The sequence below is a fragment of the Antechinus flavipes genome, chromosome 1, assembly GCF_016432865.1.
Source record: "Antechinus flavipes isolate AdamAnt ecotype Samford, QLD, Australia chromosome 1, AdamAnt_v2, whole genome shotgun sequence".
NCBI classification, from domain to species: Eukaryota; Metazoa; Chordata; class Mammalia; order Dasyuromorphia; family Dasyuridae; genus Antechinus; species Antechinus flavipes.
In genome coordinates this window covers 145,165,227-145,181,275 of record NC_067398.1, presented here as the reverse complement: position 1 = coordinate 145,181,275, position 16,049 = coordinate 145,165,227, and the positions used below count along the sequence as shown (strand labels likewise).

General features: G+C 33.0%; 1 protein-coding gene across 1 annotated transcript in view; it reads right to left on the bottom strand.

The window, feature by feature from the left end:
* Nucleotides 1-16,049, bottom strand: part of ZSWIM6 (zinc finger SWIM-type containing 6) — a 194,602-nt gene that overhangs the window by 63,368 nt on the left and 115,185 nt on the right. The window contains exon 2 of the mRNA XM_051991102.1: nucleotides 6,351-6,707. Coding sequence (XP_051847062.1) covers nucleotides 6,351-6,707 — 357 coding nt within the window. The remainder of the gene's footprint in view (nucleotides 1-6,350; nucleotides 6,708-16,049) is intronic.

The window sequence follows — 16,049 nt, the reverse complement described above, 5'->3', positions numbered from 1 at the left end:
CCAATCCAACCTCCTTTTTTGCAGCTGTATAAAGATATAGATATATCCAAGGAAGCTAAAGGAATCATTCAAGATCACACAGGTAATAATAAATATCAGAATGATTGTGGAGAGCACATATAACGAAAATGGAACAACATAGCCAATATAAATGCAACATTCACTTTAAAATAGCAATTAGCAAAGTTGCAATTTCGTATATTACCAACAAAATCCAATAGAAAGATAAAAAGGAAAATTTCATTTAAAATAACTACAGTGTATGATAAAATGCAAAATCCTTAGATGACTATCTACCAAGATATAGGAATTATGTGAATATAACTACAAAACACTTTAATAAAGTAAAAGTTAAATAATCAGAAAAATATTAAATGCTTATAACTAGGTTGAGCCAATATAATAAAAATGACGATACTACCAACGTTAATTAATTTATTTAATGCTGGTTCAAATCATTAAATGACTACTTGTAAAACTAGGAAAAAATGATAGTGAAATTCATCTGGAGGAATAAAAGGGAAATATGAAAAATAGGGAACAAAGTGGAACTAGCAATAAGAGACCTCAAATTACAATACAGAGTAGAAATCAATAAATCTATTTGGTACTGGTTACATAAGTGGAGAAATGAGATATATAACATACAGAAGCAAACAAATGTATTCTAGTGTGGTTAGAAAATCTAAAGTCTCCAGATTCCTGGAGTAAAAACACACTATTCAACAAAAACTGCTGGGATTACTAGAAACAATTTTCAGTCTGACAGGAATTACATATAAAGCAAGAACTTACACCAAATACTAAAATAAGTTCCAAATGGATAAATGACTTAATAGAATAACAATTAAGAAGTATTTATTAAGTGCCTACATACACTAAACAGTGTGCCTAAATGCTATTGCCTAAACAAAGGGCAAAAAATAATGCCTGCTCTCAAGGAGTTCAAAGTCTAATGAGGGAGAAAGAGAAAAAGAAAAGGGGAGAAGGGAAGGAAGGGAGAGATGGGGAAGGAGAGGAGGGAGTAAACAGCTGAGGGAGACACCTAAGCTCCATACCTGGGTAATTTAGGATGATGTTGGTATCCTTAACAGTACTGAGGAAGTTTGGAAAAGGAAAGATATGGGGAGGAAAATGAGTTTGGTTTTGAACTTCCGAAGTAAAAGATCAATAATAAAGAAATTAGAGGCATAAAGAAATTACCTTTCTAATATAGAGTTTTAGAGGCAGCCAGAAGGAAGAGTGGGTAAAGTGCTGGACTTGAGAGTCCAGAAGATTTGGGTTTGAATCCTGATTCAGATACTACTTAGCTCTGAATCCTAGACAAGTCACTTAATCTCTCATAGCCTTAGTATCCTTTTCAGTAAAATCAGGATAATAAAAACACCTACTTCACAGCATTGTTGGTGAGAATAAAATGAGAACATGTAAAACACTTTACAAACCCTAAAATGCCATACAAAGTTAGGTATTAGTATTATCATCTATGGATCTTATGGATAGAGGAAAAATTCCTGAACAAATAAGGGATGAAGAGGATTACAGAATATAAAGACAAATCTGATTACATATAATGAAAAAGATTTTGCATACACAAAACCAATGCCAATATGATTAAAAAAGATATAGTTACCTTGGAAAAAATTTTAGAGGGAGTTTTTCTGATAGAGATCTCATTTTTAAGATATTTAAGGAACTGATTGAAATTTATAAGAATAAAAGTCACCAAATTTGCAAGAATACAAGCCATACCAAACTGATAAATGATCAAAGGATATGAACACTTTTTAGATGAAGACATTAAAGCCATTTCTAATCATATGAAAAAATACTCCAAATTACTATTAGAGAAATACAAATTAACAAAAATCTGAGATACCACTTTATACCTTTCAGACTGGCTAAGATAGCAGGAAAAGATGATAAATGTTGGAGGGGATGTGGGGAATCTGGGACACTAATATACTGTTGGTAGAATTGTGAATTGAACCAACCATTCTGGAGGACAATTTGAAACTATGTCCAAAGGGCTATCAAATTGTGTATATCATTTGATACAGAAGTGTCTCTACTGGGTCTGTATCCCAAAGAGATCATAAAAAAGGTAAAAAGACCCATATGTGCTAAAATGTTTGTAGCAGTCCCTTTTGTAGTGGTAAGGAACTGGAAACCAAGTTTCCCTCAGTTGGGAAATGGCTGAGGAAGTTATGATATATGAATATAATGGAAGATTACTGGTCTATAAGAAATGTCGAGCAGACTGACTTTAGAAAAGGCTAGAAAAACATATAAAAACTATTGCTAAGAACAAAAGAGAATATTATACACAGCAAGAACAATTTTGATTGTGAGGATCAATTGTGATGGACTTGGCTTATTTATAATTAAAATTATAAACAGTTCACTATTAGGATACATTGATCTTATTATGTTCACATTGAACATATTGTTAAAAATCCAACCTACTTAAATCAGCTAATCAAAAAGTATTTGTAAAGCACTTAGTATATACTAGCTTCCATACTAATAATATAAGAAAGGCAAAAATATCCCCTTAGAAGTTCACAAACTAAAGAGAGAAATGACATTTAAATAATTGGATACGTACAAGATACATACTGAGTAGAAAATTCTGTGTTTTATGCAAATTGTTTTCTTAGAGGTAGGAGAAAGATAGGGAGAAACTAAAGTGATATAAAACCAAAAAAATATCAATTAAAAATTTTAAAGCTATAAACAGATTAAATGGGGAGAAATCTCAAGAGAGAAAAGTTGAGGATCTTAGGAGAGATCTATTTTAGAAGGTGAGATTTGAGCTCAAAATTGAAGGAAGGGAAAATTAGGAGGTCAAGGTAAGGAGAAGATATCAGGCTTAAGTGACAAACAATGTGCAAAGATATAGTTGACAGGATATCTAACAAAGTGAAAATACAAGTAAATTCATTACATGAAAGTATAATCAATTCTTCCCCCAAACATATTCTATTTCTGCCTGTTCTCATAAGAGAACATGTCCAGAAAAGAATACAATAAAAAACTGCTTTGAAATTTTATTATCATTAAATTTTATGTATTAAAATCTAGCTGGAGAAAATATAACATTTTACTAGACATCAATAATCTTAAAAAAGAAATACTCATTTTTGTTATGGGCCAGAACTTGAAACAAGGTGCTAAGTGGCATGGAATTGATAGAGACAATAGTTATCTAATTTAGCATGGTGCTTAACAGTTCTCTAGTTCAGTACAAGTACTTAGTGCTTATTATAGTTCTACAAGATACACACCTTTGATAAGAGAGCATATATAAGCTATGAGCCTCAGCCAGGATTCAGTCGGGGAGATTCAAAAGCCAGAGAAGGCAGTTGGGAGCTCAAGCTCTCGGAACCAAGGCCTGACTGAAAGGCTCTCCAGAAAGTTGCCCAGCCTCAGGAAGGAGATAATAAAGGATCTGGACTATAAGAAAGCTAACCAGGCCCCAAGAAAGGAGACAAGACTTGGAAAGAGACAATAAAGGATTTGGACTTTAACCCCTGGCTACTTGTGTGGTGATTATTGATCTGAAAGGAAGGCTGCCTCCAGAGACCCCAAGAAAACCCAACAAGAGAAGATTACATTTTAAAGAGAAACAAAAATAGGTTGCTAATTGTCCTAAGAGTAGTAAAACTCTTTTAAGGAAAACTTTTGGGGGGATTTACAAATTTACGAGCAAAGAGTGGTTAAAATTAGCAAAATCCATGGAGGATAAATAGAAAAATACCAAAGACTTGTGACTTACTATCATTAATAAATGTTCAACAATATCATATACAAAGCATTTTATATACAGCATGAATATTTGGAGAGCCAGTCTAGGTTTATCTTACTTTCTACTAAACTGTTAACAACAAATTTCCTAATTCAACACTTAAAGCTAATCTTGTTTTCCACATTCTCTTTTCCTATGTCTTATACAATTCTGAAACAAAAAGAACTAAAAGAATTACTCCAATACAGTTTTCAAGCTACTAGTTAATTTGGCTATATACTATCAAAAGATAGGACTGACTGGTTAACCTGTTTAAAGATCACTACTCTTATGCAACTGTTCTCACGTAAAAGTTATTTGGAGTAGAAAGTGAATTTCTACATTACCTTTAATATGTCCCCTTCTTTCGACCATCCCCCTCCCCTTTTGATTTTAGAAACTGCAAGAGGACTATACATGTGTAACATATCAAATTACTTGCCTTCTTAATGAGGGGAAGTGAGGAATGGGGGAAAAAGAAAGCAAGAGAATTTGAAACTCAAAGTTTTAAAAAGAATGTTAAAAACTGTTTTTATATGTAAGTAAAGGAAAAAGAAAATACTAAATAAAAAAGAAATACAGTAATATTTATCACATAAAATTTAAATACTAATTTACTTTGCTGTTTTAGCACTACTCTTCACTATGGAGAAAAGAAATTAAGCCATTAAAAAGAAAAAGGAAAGAAAAATTTTGATACATAAGAACTATTTGTAACAGTTTTTTTTTTTTTAAAGAAAAATACAGAACAAGCAATGACATGGATATTGTAAATACAGTTTTTCTAAATACAAAAATTTAGATATCTTAGTATTCTTTTATAGTATGAATATTCATTTAAATTCAGCTTCTGTCTAAACATTTAATATTTTCCATTTTACTATATCCTTGTATTATGTTATAATTATTTTGCATACATTCAGACACAACACTATTTTAGATTATATGGATATGAAGATGAATGCATAAAAAAATCAAATAAATCAACTATCCTTTTTTTTTTCCTACCACCACTACCACTACCACCACCACTTTAAAAAAATTTAATTAGCAGGTGACAAAATAGGCACAGAATCTTAGATCTAGAAATGACTTTAGATAATATATCTAATACAATTCATTTTACAGATGAAGAAATCTGAGGCCCAGAAGGGGATCATACAGCTAATCTATGGGAAAAGAAGATAAAATTGACCAGTTTTTAAAACTCTTACTTCTGTAGGCAAACTCTTAGCCAGCTTGATGTTTCAAAGAGTAATATTTTAGCTACAGAATGAGGATGGCAACAGAACTGTTCTCAAAAATGTACTTTTTTGCCACATCTCTTTCTGAGGCACTATGTGGAAATGCTGTTTGTCATTATTGTTCTTAAATGCCAAACAAGAATCAGAAAAACATTTTAACATGTTAGGTATTAATCTTGCTAGATCCTGACTTTGCATTAATACTTTATTTTAATAACCACTTTATAAAAATAGACAATATTCAATGGCAGGTAAAAGACGTATGAGTCTACATAGGATAAGTCAGGTTCTTCTTTGATAAAGAACTTCAAAAGTATCACATAGTACTTAAAGATGTGGAAGATCATTGTTTTCTGAAAATTGAATATTCATTAAAACACAATCACATCTAACTCTGGTACCTAAATGATAACTACATATGTGTATGTATGTGTTTAAATAGTCTTATATAAATACACTGCACTATGTGTACTTCACTACCTCATTTTATTCTAAAGATGTTTCTGAAAAACACATAGCAACTTATTGTAAAGAAAAGGTTTCATATTCACAAACACACAAATCCAAAAGGAAAACTTGTTAGGAATTCTTTTTAAGGTGAAATTATCTGCTTATCATTTTCATGTCAATTCTTTAAATGAGACATAGCTGCATAATGTACATTTTAAAGACTGAGTCTTAAACATAATGACAATAATAATAAGAATTCACACATATCACACTTAGAAGTTTACAAAGAGTTTTCTTCACAAGAATTTTTGGAGATCGTTCTGATTCACTAAAAAAAAAAATTTAAAATTTTGATCTTACTTGGGGGCAAGGAATCAGAGCATACTGTCAGGCTATGCACAATTCATGGATTCTAGTAATAGTTCATAAAATGGAAGAATTAAATCACCTACCAAATTGTTTACTAGAACAAAGGTGATTGGGACATTTGGAGGGGGAAAAAATGTCTAGGATTATAATTCTGGAAATTCTGAAAAATATAAGAAGAATATCTAGTGGAATGCTTTACTGTGCCATAATCACAATATAATTGAATATATTAACAAAACAGATCTATAACTCAAATTGTCTAGTCTATTGGGAGGGAGGCAGGGCCAGGGAAGGAGGAAGAAAGGAAGGAAAGGAAGAAAGGAGAAAAGGAGGAAAGGAAGAAAGGGAGGGAAGGGAGGAAAAGAGGAAGGGAGGAAAGGAGGAAGGGAGGAAAGAAGAAAAGAAGGAGGGAGGAAAGGAAGAAGGGAGGAATGGAAGAATTAGAAAGGATAAAGAGGAAATCAAACATGAAATTTTTATGGAACAAAAGCCCTACTTACCATGGACTTGGTTGATTTCTGAATTCTGGGAAAGAATTTCATCTGCTAATTTTTGAGCGGTTGGCAAAACCTCTGTATGGTGCACTGTAATCAAATACTGTACAAATTTTTGTAGTTGGTCTCTGTTCATTTGAAAGAGAGTCTCTGAAATGGGAAGATGCAGTTTGACCTGATCTGGCTTGCGGATGCGATATAAAGAAAGTGCCACAACATGGGCACAGTAAAATATGTCCTTGTTTCCACAGCTACAGGTCACTGAGGTAATCTTGCAACGATCAAAGCTGATAGCTACGTTGCAAACAGTTTCTGGCTCCGATTGCATTGCAGGTTCCGTCACTGTGCCACTCAAGTGAAAACCTGTACAAAAAAAGGGACAAAACTTAGCTTATACAAGAAAATGCAATACCTGTTTTGTGCATCATAATTCAAAAGAAATTCGTTGTACTCTTTTGTACGTTTTTGTAATTCAAATGAATTTTGCTTAATAAAATAAATAATAAAGCAAGCTAATAAAACTAAGCACTAACCCTGACATTAATCTTATCACATATAAATTCGTAATCGCCAATGTAAAAATATCTGATTGTTTATGGTCTAAATTTAGCTAAATATCTGACTACATTAACTATAAAATAGGATCATATCAACAAAAAGCCATCATTGACTATGACTTGCCTTCTTAGCTAGGCGTAACACGTTATCAATGATGATCTAAATGTCAAATCCAATCATCTTTATTTCAATCTTCATTTTCTACCTCTCTGTAGCTTTTGACACAGTTGATTACTCTCTTCTTGAAACTCTCTTTTCTCTAGGTTTATGGGGGATACTTCTCTCCTGGTTCTCCTCCCACTTATTTGATGACTCCTTCTCAGGCTCTTTTGACAGATTTTCATTTAAATTATGTTCACTAAATAGAAATGTATCTCAAAGTTCTTCTGTCCTGGGCCCTCTTCTTCTTTCATGCTGTTTTATTTGGCAGTCTTACTGGCTCCCTATGCTGATGATTCTCACATCTTAACTATGCTGATTTAATCTCTCTGCTGATCTCTAAACTTGTATCTAGCATCTACCTTTTAGCTATCTTGAAATGGTTGTCCAGCAATCATCCTAAACTCAATATATCTGAAACAGAATTTCTTATCTTTCTCCTTAATCTTCCCCTCTTCCCCATCCTACTTTCCCTATTACTGTACAGAATACCATTTCCCCAGCCTCCCAATCTGAGGATTCCTATCTTCAACTCCTAATCATCTTGTATCTTCTACCAATTGAATGTCTTGCCAAGATCTTTCAATTTTACCTTTGTAACAGCTTTCAATATGCCCCACTTTCTCTTCTGATTCTGATACCACCAGAGCGGCATTTCTGATGCAAACCTCATCACTTCATACCTAGACTACTACAAGAACCTCCTAGCTGGTCAGCCTGTTACAAGTCTCTCACTATTCCTGTCTATCTGCTATTCAACCACCAAGGTAAATTTTTTTTTTAAGTGCAGTTCTGACCATGTCACTCCTATATTCAATAAATTCCCAGCAGTTTCTTATCACCTGCAGGCTCAAATACTGCAGTCTATCTTTAGATCAGTCACTATTTTTTGGATCAGCCCCTGAAGTTATCAAGCCAGTCTGGTCTTCATTACCTCAAACCTGGATTGATCCAATGGTGTCCTAGTTGATCTCCCTGACTTAAAGTCTCTCTCTAGTCTGTGTTCCACTTTGCTATTAGAAAGATCTTCCTAAAGTATATAGGACCAAAGTCATCTTTCCCCTCATGCAATCAATCCCCGTGGAACCCTATTAACCTCCCAGACTAAATAAAAAATTCTATTTAGCTTTTAAAGTCCTTCAGAATCTCCTTTTCCACCATTCTAACATTCTTAGACTTGGTTTCCCTTCACATACTGATACAGGGACTTCAGCAAACTTCCAATTCCTACTAGAACACTCTCTGAACAGTGGGCATTAGGACTAACTTATCTCTTCTGTTGGGAACTCCCAATTTTTCTTCATGTCAACCTTCTGGCTTGACTAGCTTCTTTCAAATCCCAGTTAAATCCCTACCTTCTGTAAATATGCATTTCTCTGTCCTCTTTAACTTCACTGCCTTCTCCTAAAATTGTCTCCAGTTTCTCATATAGCATGTTGTCTCCCTCATTAGACTCTCAACTTCTTGAGAGTTGAGAAAATATGGCACAGGACCTGGCGCATAGGAGACACTTAATAAATGTTTGTTTCCTGGCTGACAAACACGGGATGTGTCCAAAATCAGGCAAAAAACCAAATTTGATTAACTGCCTTTCTTAAAATTTCTTTTAGTTCCACTACAGAATTCTCTAGGGTGAAATTCTAAGGGAGAGAGAAGAACTGAATTGACTGATTATTTTAATAATAGAAATTAGAGCTAATAAATTTAAACTATTTCACTAATCACTAAGAAAGTAATTTAAAAATATTTAAAGACAAAGGACTGGTCTTGTATATAACAAGGTATCCTAAAAGTCTTAGTGCAATTTTAAGTTAAAATTCAGCCAAAAGGTGATAAATGTTTTTACCTTGGCTACTCAATAAAGCATCTACTAAAGTTATAAAAGAGTTGGGATATACTATACTATGAAATATTCAAGCATAAATATTTAAGTTCACTTAATGAAATCACAACTAAATGTAATGAAATGAGAAAATATCTTTGTCTAAGTGAAATATCTCATTTACCAAGTCTATGGCATTAGATACTTCAATACTACAGGATCTGTGATTTCATTGCTCCACGAATCTATGTCCCAATATATCTAAAATTTAGTTTTGCCATAAGCTAAAAGAAATTCTGTCAACCTGGTCATACATCTGTCTAAATTTAGCTAAACTGATCTTATAACAAGAAACATATAGTCTGTCATGTCACTAGATCCTTAAGTCTCTTGGTAGGCTGTTTAAAATTGTTGATATACTTGGGATTCTAATACGGTTTCAGATATAAGGCAGGAGTTCTTCCTTGGTACTAAAATGTAGTCAAAATAGAAAATCAGATTTAGAAGCTCACATGATTGAATGAAGCTTCAAATCCATAAATATGGATGATTTTTTCAAATATTTTTCCAAAATAGGTGCCAAAACTATATTTAAATATTCAAAATTATTTTAACTGCTATGTTTTGGAGACATCTCTGGCCCAGTTCCAAATTTCTGGTAGATAGCCAATAGGGAAAAAGAAACAAACAAGATAAATAATGCTTAACTCTATATAATAGTAACAAGATTAAAGATTTAAATTATTTGCCCCATTACTTTAAATTCAGGTTTAAACAACTCCATATTTGTATGATATTAGCAAATCCATTGTTTCCATAATCTTATATATATATGCAAGCGTCACAATGAGGCTTATGACCTAATTAATGCAGCTAGCAAAAGACATGACCTAGCCACACTCCCCTTTAACTTCTATCCCCTGTCTTTTTCAACCAGATTTAAAGTGATTTTACTTGATTTTTTAAAAAAAATTTCTCTATAACCTTAACTCTTGGGTGGTCTTTTCCCACAAAGCTTGTGAAAGTAGGAAGAAGTGCGATTACAAGATGCTCTTTTAAACTCTTTGCCTATTTCTCATTTTTATCAGGAAGTGATAAGCATTTAGTAAGTACTTTCTACATGTCATATACTGTGCTGGATTATACAAAGGCAGGCAAAAACATGGTCCTTACCCTCAAAGAGTGACTATGTATATGAGAAGACTGGAAAAGATAGTGGAACTTTAAAAGGAAACAATATAGATCTGCTCTCTTCTACACCAATACAAACTGATAAAGACCACTAGGATGAACAGTGACTGGAATCAAAGGAAAAAATACTGACTAAGAACATGGATTCAATATAGACCTACATAACCAGCTCAGGGTGAGCCAGTGAAATTATAAATGAAATGAGAGGTATAGAAGAAACAAGTGGAAAAGAAAGATTGCTAAAAGAAAAAATCAGAAGCAAAATTAACAATCTACCTGTACAAATAAAATTAATTGGTAAAAAAATAAAAAACAAAAATTAAGAAATAAATCAAGAAATAGGAAAAGGCATTAAAAGGAATCTAGGTGGGCCAATAGAAGAAATGTTAGAAAAGGGATAATCCAAGCTCAAACCTAGCCTCAGACACTTATAGCTACATGTCTTTAGAGAAGATTTAAGCCTTGCTGCCTCAGTTTCCTTATGTGTAAAATAGAGAAAATAATAGAACTTGTGAGTATAATATCCGATATATGTATGTATGTGTGTATATATATATATATATACATACATACATACATACATACATATATATATATCGGATTAGTATTATAACATCTTCATTCAGTTTCCTCTGTAGTATTTAGATAACTTATACAATAGTATTTACATATAAATAATAACATAATCAGTTATCTTTACAACTCAGATTGGTAAAAAGATCAAAGTGGTTCCTGATAGATGAGATTATGGTCTAGTCCAAAAATACTTAATATTGGACCTTTTTTCCCCTCCCTCAGCAATTTCCTCACAGTAACAAATTCACATTTTATAAATCACAAATAAGTAAATTCTTTAGCCTCTAGGTCTTTATAGTTATGCTGTGGCCAAATAACACTGATAAAGAAGCAGGACCACAATTAATATTTGTACTAAATATAAATTAATCCTAGAAAATCTTACCTATATTATTTTATTCAATTTAACCAAATGAAGACATCAAAATGTGTTAAACACATACTATGTTCAAGGCATTGTGCTAGGGCTGCCAACAGCAACTTGGCTTTATCAGCCAAGTGAATATTTTTACACAGAAGAGGGCAATCTTCATGTAAATAGTAAATCTCTTTCTAGCATATACAATCAAAAATATTTTATCTACTTACCATATAATTAATGTTGATATATGTGACATACATTATGTGCACAGATAAAAAGAAGAAAATAGCTTTGGCTGTCAAGGAATTTCTAATCTAATAGGCAGCTAAGATATATAGAAGTAAGAATATGTCATAAGTTGAATGTGAAACTACAAATATTAGGATAGATGACTCAGGTTGAATTGTGGGGACCCCTGAAAATCAGGTGAGTATGGTCTTTAAACTCTTAAGAACATTATTACATGAGTATATAATTGATTTTATGCAAAAGAGTTTATACCCTACATATTCCATAAAGAAATGGAAGAAGCTGGATACTACACAAATAATTAAAATAAAAATTTTAAATGGCATTAGTTCAGAGAATAAATAGTTTTACAGTTTTAATATAGCTCATTATAAAGCAAATTCCACTTTTATAAAAGAATCTATATAATAAAAATATAAATGCATAATAAAAATTCAAGTTGATTATCTTTACAAAATGATTATTTTCTCTGAAAAGATTCACAAGCTACTTTAAACACTGAGCATTCTTCACATTTGAAATTAGCTAATTTGTAAAAATAGGACTTAACTTAAAAATGCTTTTTTGCTTAAAACAAGCTACATCGTATAAGACACATTTTTACTTAGTATCTGGCCTCTTGCTTCAATATTGCAGGTTCTGAAATTTCCTTCATCTGAATATACTCGCCAGTCATGGAGGTCCCAGTTATTATTCTATGTCTTAGTAGAAAGCTTGAAAGATTATAGCCAAACAAACAAAACTAGCATCTGATAGTTAATCCTATCAGAATGAAACTCTTAAAACTCAACCTGATCTTCAGATGACAGACAAGTCTAACTTGAATGTCCTCCAAGCCCTGATAAAGTCCCAGAGTAGTGACTGTCTTGCAAAGTGGCTTAAATATATTGGGGGAGGGGGAGATTTAGAAATGGGTGAAGAGAACCTGTGATTTCGCTGGTATAGGGAACTGCCACCAACAGGGAACTCTCTACTAATTCATATCAACATCTCTTCTGCAACTAAGTTAAGAATTGCTTGTATCACTAAGAGGTCAAGTGATTTGGCCAGGGTCACAGCCGAACCCAAAACATTCTGATCCTGATACTGGCTCTCTTATCTACTATTCCACACTTCCTCTCTAATAGATTTAATACTGAAAGTTCATTACACTAGTCAATTTTTTTCTTTAAGATGCCTGACTCACTTAAACCAGCACACATTCCATCTAGCTCTTTAAAGTCTTATTACTATAACAAAAATGACATCAAAAGTTTGCTATTTTCATTTAGATTAAGCTTAAATAGCTTCTTTTAAATACTTGACACTAATTTGATGAAGTTTTTAGTGACTTCAGAAACTCCACCATAATAACTTATATTTATAATAAATGGACTTAAGCTACATGGACTATTATCAATTTCCATTTTTGTTAGTACCAAATCTCCTCCTCCATCCCCCAACCAAGGACAAAATGTCTCTTATACTATAATGGCATTACTCAAAAAATTTGTGATCAAATCAGTCTGCATGTTCCTGCAGTGATTTACAGAACCCATGCAGGCTTGCCCATCCTGACAGGCACTTATTCAGGCTCACGTTCAATATATTCACAGAGTATCTACATATTAACAGCATAACATTTGGAATTTTCTTAATGAAACAACTGAATTAACACTCCACTGACTTTACAAGGAGGCCTTTTGGAATACATGGATTGTCCATTTAAAAAGCAACCTTTGCAATTATGGTAGGAGAAGGTGAATAATGATTTATCACATATTTAAAACTGGAATAAGGGATGCGCAATCCATTTCAAAATCTTCTAACAGAGAAGGTAGAAAAGACAACCAATTCTTTGATAGCCAAAGATATAGGACTGTGGGTTATTCATATTCTAATGAATTCATATCACATACATTGCCAAATTTGTGAAATAAATTTACTTTCTCATTTGTCTACTTCAAGTATTCCAATCTTAAAAACTGATTTGATTTAAACCTAAAAATAAAGAGAAAAGGAATTTTGTTTCAAAGTAACTGTTGGATACTCTCAATAGAAATGGTCAAGTGTTGTGCTTCCCAGTCCTTTCAGGCTCTTTCTATTGAACTATAGACTGGTTTTCATTCCCCCTATCTTTCTCTTCCCTAACAGAATATACCTTTCCCTTCCCCACCCCCTAAACATATACTTGAACACACTTGGAGCTCTGAAAATTCATTCAAAGTTTATGGTACACAGGAGATCATTATACACAGCAACAAGAAGACTATACAATGATCAATTCTGATGGACATGGCTCTCTTTAACAATGAGATGATTCAAACCAGTTCCAGTTGTTCAGTGATGAAGAAAGACATCTATACCCAGAGAGAGGCTTCTGAGAACTGAGTATAGACCACAACATAGCATTTTCATGCTTTCTGTTGATGTTTGCTTGTATTTTTGTTTACCTTCTCAGGTTTTTTTCTTTCTAGATCCGATTTTTCTTGTGCAGCAAGATAATTGGATAAATATGTATACATATATTAGATTTAACATATATTTTAACATATTTAACATGGATTGGACTACCTACCATCTAGGGGGGGAGGGTAGGGGAAAGAGGGAAAAATCTGGAACAGAAAGTTTTCCAAGAGTAAAAGTTGAAAAATAACCAATGCTTATGTTTTGTAAATAAAAAGCTTTAATAAAAAAAAAGTTTATGGTATAAGTAAATAGATTGTGTACTCTTGCTGTGGAAGAAAGAGTTGTTGTGAATTTTCATTTGCATCAATTTAGGGCAAGACAGCCAGAATAAAGTAGCTAAAATACTGACATCTATCTTTCTTCCTTCCTTTTTTCTTTTTTTTGATTTTTGCTTGCTTATTTACTTATTTTTATTAGAGCTTTTTATATTCAAAACATATGCATGGATAATTTTCAACATTGATCCTTGCAAAATCTTGTGTTTCAAAATTTCCCCCCTTTCCCCAACCCTCCCTCCCTTCCTGCCCGGATGGCAACTAATCCAATATATGTTAAATATGTGCAATTCTCTTATACATATTTCTACAATTATCATGAGAAAGAAGACAAAATGCAAGCAGACCATAACAAAAATTGAAAATACTATGTTGTGATCCACACTTTGTTCTCACAGTTCTCTCTCTGCATGTGGATGGCTTTCTTCATCATTCAAGACTACTGAAACTGGCCTGAATCATCTCATTATTGAAGAGAGCCACATCCATCAGAATTGATCACTGTATAATCTTGTTGTTACCATGTACAATGAGCTCTTGGTTCTGCTCACTTCACTTAGCATCAGTTCATGTAAGTCTCTCCAGGCCTTTCTGAAATTATCCTACTGATGAGTTATTTCTTATAGAATAATAATATTCTATAACATTCATATACCATAACTTATTCAGCCATTCTCCAACTGATGGGCATCCATTCAGTTTTCAGTTTCTTGCTACTACAAAGAGGGCTGCCACAAACATTTTTGCACATGTGGGTCCTTTCCCCTCCTTTAAGATCTCTCTGGGATATAAGCCCAGTAGTAACACTGCTGGGTCAAAGGGTATGCATAATTTGATGGCTGTTTGGCATAATTCCAATTGTTCTCCAGAATGGTTGAATCTGTTCACAATTCCACCAACAATGTATTAGTGTCCCAGTCTTCCCACATCCCCTCCAACATTCGTCCTTATCTTTTCCTGTCATCTTAACCAATCTGAGAGGTATATAGTAGTACCTCAGATTGGATACTGGCATTTTTCAATAATGGTTTGATATTTACGTGAGTAGGAAGTATCCCTACAAATTTTCCATATTTTCACCTTGAAATAAAAGAAGCTTTTCTAAGAGAGTTGCCATTTTGGTAATTCTTACCAGTCGAATGGTTGGGTTTTTTGTTAAACACATTTAGAAAGTATAACAAGTCTGAGGTCACATTTGAACTCCGGTTTTCTTGACTCTAGAGTCAGCTCTCCATTCACTGTGCCATCAAGTTGCCCCTCTGTTAATTGTTTTTAAAGAAATGTATTAATATGGAAATGCCAGCTTTAAGAAATGGTTAATCAAAGTCAAAAATAATTAGCAAACAAGATTTTTTAAAATAGTAAAAAAAAAAAAAAAACTTTTTTGTATCTGGAATTAAACTCTTCTGGGTAGTTAAGTTTTCAAGATAGCTAAGATCCCTTCTATTCCCTGATCACATCCACAAATACTGAGAAGCTGAATTCTGCTACAGCAGCATAAAAATGAGTTACTAGTTGTAGAATAAATGATGGCTCACAGTTCAGGGTAGATAGTGGATACTTGGCATAGAGTGAGACCTTTCTGTCCTAATAATTTCAGTGTTTATACACTAGCTGTTTCAAGTCACCTTTGGACTAGGATTGGAAGAAAGGAGAAAAGCAATAAGAAAGTAAGAAAGATATTGTTGATTAACAAATTTGTGTTTCAAGTCATGTCTTTAAAAAAAACCCAATTTTTCAAAACTGCTATAGTAACCAAACACTATGCTAACTACTAATAATAGTTATTTTATTTATTTCTAATGACTTAAATGCCTAGCCTTTCATTCTAGATAGGAAAACAAAGACTTAAGCAGTAAAAGGAGCTAGTATAAGGCTTTGTTACTTTATCTTTTTTTTTTTTTTTTTTTTTGCTGCAGCAATTGGGATTAAGTGACTTGCCCAGGGTCACACAGCTAGGAAGTGTTAAGTGAGACCAAATATGAACTTAGGTCCTCCTGACTTCAGGGCTGGTGCTCTATCCACTGAACCACCTAGATGCTCCTACTTCATTTCATTCTTAAAGT